The sequence below is a fragment of the Pelophylax lessonae genome (genome assembly GCF_965119305.1).
Source record: "Pelophylax lessonae genome assembly, chromosome: 5".
Classification (NCBI taxonomy): Eukaryota; Metazoa; Chordata; class Amphibia; order Anura; family Ranidae; genus Pelophylax; species Pelophylax lessonae.
Window position 1 is genome coordinate 386,292,960 of NC_138772.1, and position 12,505 is coordinate 386,305,464.

The 12,505-nt window shown below is 38.0% G+C and overlaps 1 protein-coding gene across 9 annotated transcripts in view; it reads right to left on the reverse strand.

Annotated features, from left to right (window-relative positions):
• The window catches only part of PTPRM (protein tyrosine phosphatase receptor type M), a 974,793-nt gene that overhangs the window by 40,004 nt on the left and 922,284 nt on the right, over nucleotides 1–12,505 (reverse strand). For all 9 annotated transcript variants that reach the window (XM_082259726.1, XM_082259728.1, XM_082259725.1 and 6 more), the window contains 5 exons: nucleotides 10,544–10,698; nucleotides 8,255–8,390; nucleotides 6,159–6,308; nucleotides 5,130–5,303; nucleotides 1,600–1,731 (listed from right to left, as the gene is read on the reverse strand). In XM_082259726.1, the coding sequence (XP_082115852.1) occupies nucleotides 1,600–1,731; nucleotides 5,130–5,303; nucleotides 6,159–6,308; nucleotides 8,255–8,390; nucleotides 10,544–10,698 (747 nt within the window). The remainder of the gene's footprint in view (nucleotides 1–1,599; nucleotides 1,732–5,129; nucleotides 5,304–6,158; nucleotides 6,309–8,254; nucleotides 8,391–10,543; nucleotides 10,699–12,505) is intronic.

Below are 12,505 nucleotides of genomic sequence, written 5' to 3' on the forward strand. Positions count from 1 at the left end.
AGCACAGTTTAGATGGTCACTGATTGCCAGACTAGTCCTATATCAGGCAGTAAGTGAAATTGGTTGGCATCTCAGGCTACCAGACTAGTGCAAGTCAGGTGAGATTAGACCATCAGTCAATAGGACCACAGGTAATAGTTCAGTTTCACAGCTATAGCAAGGAAGGAGCAGTCCACATGAATATAGGACTACAAAGCAACAGATCGACTTTATGGCTGATCTGTGACACAGTGATGGAGTTAGCATAGCTACAAAGAGACTCAAAGTGTGTTATTTGCATGAATAAAATACAGGACAAAATCTAAAAAAGGAAAACAAAGGCAGTCACCACATCTAAGGACTGGTAGGCTGCAATATATTAAATTTAGTAGGCAGGCATAATGTGACCTAACAATTTTGTTATGTGCATAGAAGACACAGGTTGTTATAGTAACTTGGGAATAGAAGAAGTTGCAAAAGGCAGTGATACCTGTTAAAGCCTAAGTGTAGCTAAAATCACAAACAGAAAAATCAGCACAAGGGAAATAACTGCCTGTCAGAGGGATGTGTCCCTTGTGCTGATTCCACTTCTGTTACTGAAAATCTTCTACTGTCCTGCCCACAACCTATGAATCATTTGCCCATCTTCCAGTCATAGATTGTGATTCATTCATAGAAACTGCAGTACAGCTTCTCTGAATGTCAGAACTGGGCAGAAAGGACAGGCATATTTAGGCCTTCTTGATGAGAGGCAATGACAGCCTGTTAGTTCTATTAAATTCCCCAATGCACTGGGAGATTATGGCCGTAGGTGTGGGGGGAGCAAGACAGAGGAAGATTTTCACTAACAGAGGAATCAGCACAAAGGACACATCCTACTGGTTGTAAGTTATGTCTTTTGTCCTGATTTTTCTGTGATTTTGGCTGCCCTTAGGCCCCTTTCAAACATACGGTCCATTCAGATCCGCCTGTCAGTTTTTCAGGCGGATCTGAACGGATGCCCCATGCATCTCTATGGGGCAGCGGATGTCAGCGGAGACATGTCTGCTGACATCCGATCTGATCCTGTCTGTCAAATCCAGACAGATGGAAACACTATTTTTTATCCGTCTGGTGGATCGGATCGGATGAGAACGGACAGGTGGTCCGTTCGCTTCGGATTCCCCCATAGAGAACAGCGGGGATCTGACACCTCCGTCTCCGCATACAGAGCGGAGGCAGAGCTGTCATCCGCCTGCTCAGTGGGGATTGGCGGATTGATCCCCCTTTGAGCAGAATGGCTCTGTCGTCAGAACGGAGCCCCGTGAAAGGGGACTTTAAATATGCAGATTAATACAGTACCTAGTGCTTGGATGTTTTAAAGCTCTTTGAACATTTAAGCCTTACATTTAGAAGTTTTGGGTTTACCACCAATGTTTTTTATATATGGCAGTCACAACAACAGACATAAGTTAGGTGATGTGTAAGTCATTCAGGTCACTACCTCTGCACTGCTCCATTACAGCAGTCTTTTTTCAGACTTCAAAAATGCAATCATTGTAAATGATTATCTCTATTAGGCATCAAGTAAATAATGAACATATTGCACTGACTGTTGTGCATGTTTTTACCCAGACTTACCTGTGCTGGGTCTACGTCGTTTAACATTACTATTGATGTACAGTGGTAGTCAAGGACCAGTCTCCAGAAGTCTTTCACTGTGTTTGGCAATGGATGCTGTGTAACAATGAAAGCTGACGGCTGCACATAGCTCTAAAGAAAGCAGAACAAATTATAATGATAGAAAAGAATCAAGAAATCAAATACATTCTGCAGCAGAATGTCACAAATCAAGACATTGTTAGGATTAACAAAACGCCCAAGGCCCCTTTGGATTTTCCTCTTTTTCTTGTATGTTATAAATGCCACCTATGTGCCTGTCTGTTGTAAAAACCTTTGGCTGCCCTTGAATTCTTCCACAAAAGAAATACCTTTGTCGTTTTAGAACATTTCATCTCTCCATGATAACAACATTTTTTTTTTTTTTTAGAGAATATGACTAGAAATTGATTTGTAGGGTCGTTGTGGTACTTCTGACAAGTATATTTTTAGCAAGGATTTCAAATTACTCTGGGATCACATTATAAAAGAGAGATAAAGGTTAGCTTTTAACATTCATACTTATTAAATGGTAGACTCTGGGAAAAGTTCACAGTCTGAGCTCTGGCGAGAGAGAAACTTTAATCTACTGTAACTTCTTAAACTAGTTTGCCTACACGTTAATAGATTACTAATATAGTGCTCAGTGGCCATTTTATTCGGTCCATCCTTTTCATAAAAGAGCCCCGAAATTTTCAGCGCATGCATTATACAATGTAATGGAAATTGTCCTCTGTGAATTTTGTCTATATCATTTTATAGTATCAGTCAGTTTCTGCACAATTCTTGGCCACACAATCATGCTTTGAGCCTCAACTCCCACTGCATCACAGAGGGTTCATGCAATAGAAAGTTAGATTGCTCAGGTCAGCCTGATTTTCTAGGCTTCACCTTTCTGGTTTTAATAATCCCTTGCCTACTGCAACCCAATTTTCCTATTTTTTTACTAGCAGAGGTGGAACATAATCAGGTCTTCTACTGTCCACTTCAAGGTTCACTGTGTAGTACATTCAGTGATGTAGTGACTAGGCAGTTAGCGGGCAATTGTGGACCCCTGTCAGCTTGACAATTCTGGCTATCCTCTCCTAACCTCACTCAATAACCTCCCTGGCGGTATGATTGTTTCCGATTTTAGGTGCTGAAAGTGGTACCATTATTTTGCATGTAATTCTTAAGGACGAGCAACCCAAACCAACTATTTACATATGATTTTTTTTTTTACTGTGCGCTCTTCTTTATAACATCTCGGGTATGATAAAGCTTGAAGCACAAAATCATAAATTATAATATAATAAATAACTATAAAAAAGTTAAAGTATATATATATATATATATATATATAAACATACACACACACATAAATATATATATATATATACACACACACACATATATATATATATATATATATATATACACACACACACACACGTATGTCAATTTATTTAATTTGGTAATGTTATCCAATAGGATTACAATATATGAGTGTGTTAGTGTGTTTTACTTTTCAAATTTGCCGCCGGTTCCACCCCCTGTGACGTGACAGCATCAGGCGGAAGATCCGGCCGCCGTATGCTGCAGGAATACACTGCGGGATCCCGGGGACAAGGTAAGTAGCCTCTCTTCCAGGATCCAGCTATGTTCCCTGGCGGTACCCCCAGTGTGGCTCGGGGTTACAGCTAATGGCACTGAAATTCTACCCCCAGCCACACTCGGGAATACCGCCAAGGAGGTTAAAGCATTTTCATTTACAAAATTTCTGCTCATGGATGTTTTTTGTTTTTCACACAATTCTCTGTAAACTTTGGGGACAGTAGTGTGTGAAAATCTCAGGTGGTCAGTAGTTTCTGAAATACTGCAAACAGAGTGTCTAGCATTGACAATCCTTTAATTACCTTTTGATCATGTCTGCGTGCTTTATTTTTTAATGCATCACGGACATTTATATAGCACCAAGAATTTATGCAGCACATTATCTACAAATCAGTCCCTGTCCTCAAGGAGCTTTCAATCTCAGGTACCTATTTCACATGCATACATACACATAATGAGGCCAATTTATAGAGAAATCAAATAACCTACCAGCGTGTCTTTGAGTGTGGGAGGAAACCTGAGTACCCTCATCCAAGCACAGGGAAAACTTGCAAACTTCATACAAACTTCATGCAGATAGCATGCTTGACAGGATTCGAACCAAGGACCCTAGTGCTGCGGGGCAAAAGTGCTAACAGCTATGCCCCTCTGCTTGAGTCGCATCCACATGATACACTGTTTGGTTAGTTGTGTTAGCAATCAAGTGTACTTTAAAAAAAACTCTTATTTCACTATTTTATGATCACTGTGAAGCTTGCTTATAAAAGGTCAGGGATTAACCCATACAGACCCTATGAGTTAAAGACAAGGAGGGTTGGGGGACCACTCTGGTAATAATACTCCCAATATATATAAGGCTTCAATTTAGTCGTCAAAATTATCTTGGTTTTCCTATATTGGAAAAAAGAAATGGAAAACTTCCTAAAATTCTCCTAATTGCACAGCGGTAAGGATCCCTGCTTCTGGCCAAACCTATTCTAGCTACAAAAGTGCTTTAGTGTAAAGTTTAGGGAACATTTTACAAATTACTGAAGATTCAACAATTTATTCCAACAAGGCAGATGTATTTTGAGAATCCATCTGGTCAAAAGGGATTCTTAAGGATTAATAACTGAACTAGCAATATACAGTATCATTTTACATAAGAGTTAGCAAAAAGGCTCAGCATGAGTTAGTTCACAAAATAATTAGGCCCTTGCCAAAAGCCATTCTGTAATTGACTGTAACTTGCCAGCAACATATTCACTAACTTAACTCACTTTTATCCTATTGTTGTCCAAATTAGTGAGTTCCCTCCATTGCTGCATTAGCAATCTGACCAGTAAGAGAGTAGCATCCATTACAGATAAAGACAGCTGCATTTTAGTCATTCTGTTATTGACAAGGCAAAGCCAGCAGCAGAACAACCTAATGATTTAGGTGGGAAATACTATCTTGCAACAACAGCACATAGGGGTAAGAAAGATTTCTCATTTTAAAGATTTCTCATTTTAAATCAGTCTCAAAAAATCTTTAAACTTATAGGAAGAGGGAAAGCTTAGAATAACACGGCCTGTAACAGTATTAGGGCATTATGGTAATTTATAATTTTTATGGACATCTTTGAAGTTGGGTCTAAAAGAAACAACTCTGAGACAAGTAATATTAGAAAAAAAAAAACGATTAAGTCCATCAGTGCATGGCCAAAATATCAGGGGAAATAATCCAGGGATGGAGTAAAGGCCCACATTTTATCAAGTGCTGTAGAATATTAGTTGACATTCTCTTCATGGGCAATATTTGTCATTTGTTATTGGCTAAGTGTACCCTGATGAGTGCTTTATTGTGCTGGAGGCTGTTTTCTTTATAGTTTGGGAGTTTTCATTTTGTTGGATTACAGATTATATACTCATTACTATGAACGGTGAAACTGATCTTACATCCATCAATGCTGCGTTGATGTAGTTACTACTCTCGCCATCTATTGTGATAAGGAAGGGGAGGCATCTGTCTGGCGGTAAGACGTCCATACATCTGTTCTTTTCATGGTTCCTGGGTAATAGTGCTATACTGCAGTCTTCCACCCGTAGTGTTGGCGTCACCATGTTCAGTGTCTGCAGATACAGAGACAGTAATGTAACAACTCACAATCTGTTATAAAAAATACATGTTTAATAACTTTTCCAAAGTTTCATTAAAAAATAAATTCCATGTGTGCAATAGATTGGTCTATATTTTGCTATGTTAGAGTAAAAAGCTTTTAGTGTCTTGGTGATTGTACATGAAGCTCTTCTAATTGTGCCTACTTGTTTTGTGCTTCTATACATAGCTTGCCATGTAGGAGCTGATTGAACACATATACTACTAGTAAGCAGGAGGTTCTTTCCATCCTTTCTAGTTAATTCAGTGACCATTCCCCCTTTTTGGAGGAAAGACAAACCCCAAACCATCCACATCAACATGGTTGGAAATCTGTATGTATAAGAAAAATATATTACATGTGTAAATAGAATTATGCATGCCAATTAGCCACTGGCCCTTTCATCTTCAAAAAATTGTTAAAATGGCTACATCTCCTGGACATATAGGGCCATGTATTACCACTATTAGAATTATTATGTGTTTAGACAGACACTAAAAAAATTATTTGTGTTTGGAAAATGCAAAGGTTAGAGACATTTCATTCACTGCTGAAAACATCTCCTGTTCCTGATATTATTTAAGAAATTCCCAGTAAAGTTTCACAAAATCATGTTTAGAACCATAAGCAGTTGATTTCTATTGTGACATTTTAAAATAATGCAGTTGGGCTGCTGGGTGCCCACAGAAAACACGGTCACTTATAGGTACAAGCTCTTTGTTCTAATGCAAGAAAAACAACATTACATATGCTACATTTATATACTAATATATGAGCTTAAGAAATACACCAAGTCACCTAGCAGTATTTATTAATTGAACCAACTTACTCTAAATTCCTCTTTTATTTGACTGGAGTTTGTCTGTGGGTCTACTTTATTCATTTCATAATATACTGATCTCACTTGAGATGCTGAAAGTGATGTGTCCCCACATAGACATGCTTCTAAAATGGCATCATGAATGAACACATACTGCTCCTGTAAGGACAAATATAAGCACAATATGATTATTTTAATTAAAAACGAATTTCGTTTATAAAGGAAGTAAGGCAATGGTTGAACAAACAGCTTAATGGTGTCTTGCTGTCCTGAGATCCTTTTGATTACCACCAAGAGCAGTATCTGCATGTCCTCCTCAGGTATATGTGAGGGTTTTATCTGCCTACTCCCATTACCAACCAAGTAGGCATGTTAGTAGGGATGTTAAAACGTAAGCTTATTTAGCAACAAAGACTAATGAGAATTTGGTTAAATTGGAGAATGGTACAGTTGGACCAAGACTCTAAGCTTTAAGTATAAATCCAATAACAAAAAGGTTCAATGTACAGTATAAAGCCTTCTCTCAATATTCTGGTAAGACTGAAAGTAACTTGGAGCTCATGAACATTGTGGATAACATATTTTCACCGAAAAGATATCAGAACAGATCAAGTATATCTGCTGTAATATCGGTTGCATTTGTTTTCTAAAAACAATAAAATAAAATGAAAGCTTCAAAGAAGGAACAATGGACTTATTGCCTATATCCTTAAACAAAAATACACAACAGCAGTTTTACAGATTGATATGAGCAACACCTCCACTTTTCAGTGGTACTCAGTAATCTATCAGAATTCAGGTTATTGAAGTATGTTTAAAAAACAATATCAAGAATAATTATGATTGGTTGAAATGGGTTATAGCACTTTTTACAATCCTTATATATCCATTTTAAAATGGCAAAAGTCTTTATCTTGTGACTTAAGAGAGAAGGGTTGAAACCACATAGGTGGTATACAGTTTGTATAGATTTGGGTGAATCTAGCAAACCTTGGTCAGTGTATTGGTGTGGCCTAGGCTGTCACACTTCTTTCAGGATTCATCAATATAAATCTACAACCTTAGTTATATATATATATATATATATATATATATATATATATATATATATATGTATATACTCATTGGCTACTTTAACATGTATAGCTATCCAGTGCCAGCTAGCACATTGATGAATTTGCAGAACTTTACTCTCTCTATCAACGCTGATTTTTTTTTTTTTTTTTTTTAATCCTAATGCTGCTAGCATTAGTAAATAGGTAGAAAAGTATATTATATTGACTTGTTTTAAACATATTTTTCATTTCTTCAGTTGCTTCCTGGTTTCCATGCCTATGCAATTGATGTTATACATCCCAGGAGTCTTCAGGAGGGGAGCAGGGGTTTTCTTAGGTATGCACACCCTTCTGCACGCATGCCGGAGCTAGGGGGAGATGGATTGTTCAAAGTAAACACTATATGTATTATCTGCCTTTACAGAAGATAACTATGACCAAAAATGAGAGAGAGAGAGAGGGAGAGGGAGAGGGAGAGGGAGAGAGATCCCAATAGGCCAGTATTTTCACAGTTGCTTACAATATATAATGCATCTTCCACGTTCTTAGGTTTGGCCAAAAACAAGTGAACCTCTTGACTATGTCTGCATGCTTTTTGAATTAAGTTGTGGCCTCATAGTTCACTGGTTAGCTGTTTGTAAGTAATAGAAGGTGACTGATTGTATGTGGACTTTAAATTATCAGCCTTAAATATTAGAAAAAGAAAACTAAAAGGGGCGTACATGTTGCTTAAAGCAAGATTATTTTTACTGTTTACATTTAAAAAAAGACATGGATGTTGCAGATAACACCTCTTTATTCTGAAAGTTTTTTTACACATACTTGTATATTTTTGAAGACAGTGAGGCAGATTTATAAAAGCTGGAGCTTATGTGAATTTCTTGTTAAATAATAAAACTTGATTTGTCATAAAGGGAAAGATTTCAAACAGTTTTTTAAATCACCCTATCATTCTTGAATAAACTGTTACAAATTATAATATGACTAATGTTACAACATATGATGGTTAGTCGCATAAAAAACAAGCCTTTCATTTACTATTGCAATTACCTCTGTTTGAACCATATTCACTCTACGAGAGCGAAGTTCCCTTACACAGTTGTAGATATCTACAACTCCTTCTCTTTCTGCCATATCCAGCATGATGTCTATGACAATAAAGCAGCCTGTTCTGCCAGCTCCAGCACTGAAATAACAACAAATACATCATTACGTAATTCAAAAGCCGTTAAAAGTCATGAAAATCACCACTATTCTGATATAACAAAAAATATATATTTATATTTATAGGGGTTATTCTATAACACTTGGGAACTCAAATAATTTAGACTTCATTATGTTACCCACCTAGCCAATATTACGGCTGATAGCTCAGAAGAGGAGTGTAACATTTGACAGGTGTCAATGTATTGTTGTGATGATTGCTGTATTTGTTGTATAAGAAAGACAACAATAAAATGTCCATAGACATGAGATAAAGACCTCATGTCTATTTGCAGCTGCTGACAGTCCATTCTGACAGATGTCAAGGAAAAAAGTGATCAGAAATGTTAGAGAAATCTCCTCTGATGCTGTTGTTTCCTCTTTAACAAGCTTGTGCCAGGATTATCTACATTAACCACTTCCGGCAAACCAACACACCTGTACGTCGGCTTGAAAAAATGGTTGTTCTGGGGTAATGCCTGCAGCTTGAGGCATCACCCCAGTACCATTTTTTAGAGGCAGTGGTCGACTTTCTGGTGATAACAACCAATGCGGCTCAGCAGCACAAGGAGCGGGAGGGGATATTGCCCCCCCCCCCCCCGCTGCCCTCTGCGGCTCTGCCCCGGTCTCCTTTTCCACCGGGAGGCCCACCCGAGTGACTAGCCGGCACGTCCGTCAGCTGGTCAGAGTCTGGAATGAAGCTGGATTCGGCTTCTATCTGGTCTCCGATGAAGAAACCCGGAAGGAACGTCACGTCAATTTCGGTTTACTCAGCTGCCAATGGTGCCGATTTTAAAAATAACGCAGATTTTGGCTTTTTGAATACTTTTAAGTGCAAAAAAAGGGATTTGGGGGTCTTTTAGACACCAGATCCCTCCATAAAGAGTACCTGTCACTGCCTATTACTGTCACAAGGGATGTTTACATTTCTTGTGACAGCAATAAAAGTGATCAGATTTTTTTTTTTTTTTAAGGAACAGTGAAAAAAATTAAAATCAAATAAAATAAATAGGAAAAACATTTTTTTTAAAGCACCTCTGTGTGTAAGTCACGCCTGCAAATGTAAATGGTGTTCAAATCACACATGTGTGATATCGCTGCGATTGCCATAGCGAGAGCAACAATTCTAGCAAAAGACCTCCTCTGTAATTCTAAACTGGTAACTGGTAATTTTTTTAAAGCGTTGCCTATGGAGGATTTTAAGTACCATAGTTTGTCACCATTCCACGAGTGTGCGCAATTTTAAACTGTAACAGGTTAGGTATCTATTTACTAGGCATGACATCTTCATCTTTTACATTATACAAAACTTTATTCTTTCGTCTTTTTTTAATTCAGTGAAGTGTATTTTTTTCCCCAAAAATTGCATTTGAAAGACCGCTGTGCAAATACTGTGTGACATAAAATTTTGCAATGACCGCCATTTTATTCTCCAGAGTCTTTGCTAAATTATATATACATATATATATATATATATATATATATATATATATATATATATATATATATATATAATGTTTGGGGGGTTTAAGTGATTCTCAAGCAAAAAAAAAATGATTTTACCATGTGTCAGAAATAGGCTTGGTCCTCAAGTGGTTAAATGCTTTGCTCCTCTCTTCTCCTATATCCTAAACATGAACATGCGTGCAACCCATACATATATATTTAGGTCTGAAACTGGGCCAGTGAGCATCATGAGACAGCACCCTCACACTTAACCAATCTGACCAATCCCTGGCCACCTTTAAACAATATTGATTAATTTGTAATGGAAGAAATTTTGGGGCATTCATATGTTTTTTGTATAAATAGCATAGCCATACTAATGGATAGAACTTTAATTCAGTATTACGTGTTCTCCGTTTATCTCTGCCCTTAATACAAAATTAAGGTAGTAACACTTGTAGGCTTTATTAAACTAAAAGTTCCCCTTGGTGTATCTGATTTTTTTGCAACCACAGATTTCCATTTTTCGAGAGATGTTAGTCAAATTGGTTGCAGAAAAGCCCATAATATAGCAATACTAGAGTGGACATGGAATTTCTTAACTTAAGGTGCAGCAATCAGTTGTGCTTTCATTTCTATATAACCACCTTCATCTCCTTTCATACTATATACAAGGATAACTTAGCTTACCTGCAGTGTATTACCAGTGGGCCGGCATTTGGTGGACTCTTTGCTTTAACTTGCCGTACAAATCCTAGAAGCCCTGTTGCATGGTATGGTACACCATGATCTGGCCAACCTGTGAAGTGAAACTGGCGAATTTCCCGTATTTCATGTATACCCCTCTGTAAAGTAGAAAAAATACAAATAATAAAGTGTGAATATAACAGCTCTGTCGCAACTAATCTGTTCAATGCAACCTAATTGATACTAGCAGCAAACATTTGATTGGAGTCATAGGGTATGCAATGGATAATTTATCTTTAGAGTTGCAGAGGAAGAATTCACAAACCTGTTATAATCTATTGCTATACATATATACAGAAGCATCTGGTTACTCCTGTCATTCCAACATGTGGATTGAATTAAACAGGCATCTCCATAACACTTACTATGTCCAGGTACAGAGTTTATAAGAACTGAAATAAAAGTAGGCCTCCAGAGCTTAAGTGAAAGATGACCATGATTGCTTGACCTATATCAGCAGGGTAATATGGCTATTTGAGTGTAGGTCTTCTATGAGTTTTAAAGTTTAGTGGGGCTGGTATCCTAATCTATATAGGCTCAAAAAAGCAGCCATGGTAAAGCCAAATAGGCTACTCACTCTGAAATTTAATTTTCCCAAGAGCTTGGTGAATATGGCTTTACTGCACTTATATCTTTCCTGACCTATTTGCAAAATTCTTTTATGATCATCTAGCATTATCACCAATAAAACTGTGTCTGTTCCCTTTTAAAGTGTTTCTAAACCAACAACAGTCAACATCAGTCTGTATATGCAATAAAGCATGCTTGTTATATTCACTATGGAACCTAAGGGGTTAATCCTCTGCATTGTATTATAAGTCTGTTTTATCCTGTCTTCTCGGTTTCTACCCTTCCTCTATTGTCCCCAACCCATCTCCTTATAGAACAGAGGATAGGGGACAAGCTGCACATGCTCAGTTTTGTATGTATTGCTAGACAGTTTTTTTTTTTTTTTTCTTGGAAGAGTGCATGTGATCAGCACAGGGCAATCAGCTCTGTCCAGACAAAGGGTCAGGGGTCATGCAGCTTCATAGGACAATCAGGGAAGAATGAAAACTTCTCCTTCAAGCTTTAACCAGACACTGATGGAAGTCACAAGACTGCTATATATTTCTGATAAGAAAAGGTATTTAGCAATTTATATTTACTAAAATAATTGCATTTCCTTGTTCTGTGTGCTGTGGGAGACTAGATGCAGGGCCCTGGGTTTAGTAACACTTTAAGCATAAATTATATTTAAAGTTTGTTATATGTGATGACATCTGGGTGTTGCTGTGTAAATGCAGCAGCTGTAGAAGCTGCTGCTGTGAAAAAACAGGCACTGTGTTTACAAACATTGTTCAGATGTGAGCTAGAGAGAGTTAACATTGTTCCTTTTTTATCGACTCTGTGTCATTTATCTGTAGATTAAAAGGATTGTAAAGGCAGAAGTTTTTTTTTTTATCCTAATGCATTCAATGCATTAGGATTAAAAAAAACCTTCTGTGTGCAGCAGCCCCCTCCGCCCCCTAATACTTGCCTGAGCCCGTCTTTATCCAGAAATGTTACAGGAGTGTCTAAGCTGCCTGGGGCTCCCCTCCTCATTGGCTGAGACAACAGTGCAGGGCGATTGGCTCCCGCTGCTGTCAATCAAAATAATTCAGCCAATCAGGAGAGAGAGAGGGGGCGGGGCCGGGTCATGGCTCCGTGTCTGGTCTAAAAGGACACAGGAAGCTGTGACTTGGCCCGGGGGCCCCAATAGCAAGCTGCTTGCTGTGGGGGCACTCAACAGGAGGGAGTAGCCAGGAGAGCCGAAGAGGGACCCAAGAAGAGGAGGATCTGGGCTGCTCTGTACAAAACCAATTGCACGGAGCAGGTAAGTATAACATGTTTGTTATTTAAAAAAATAAAATAAAATAATAGACT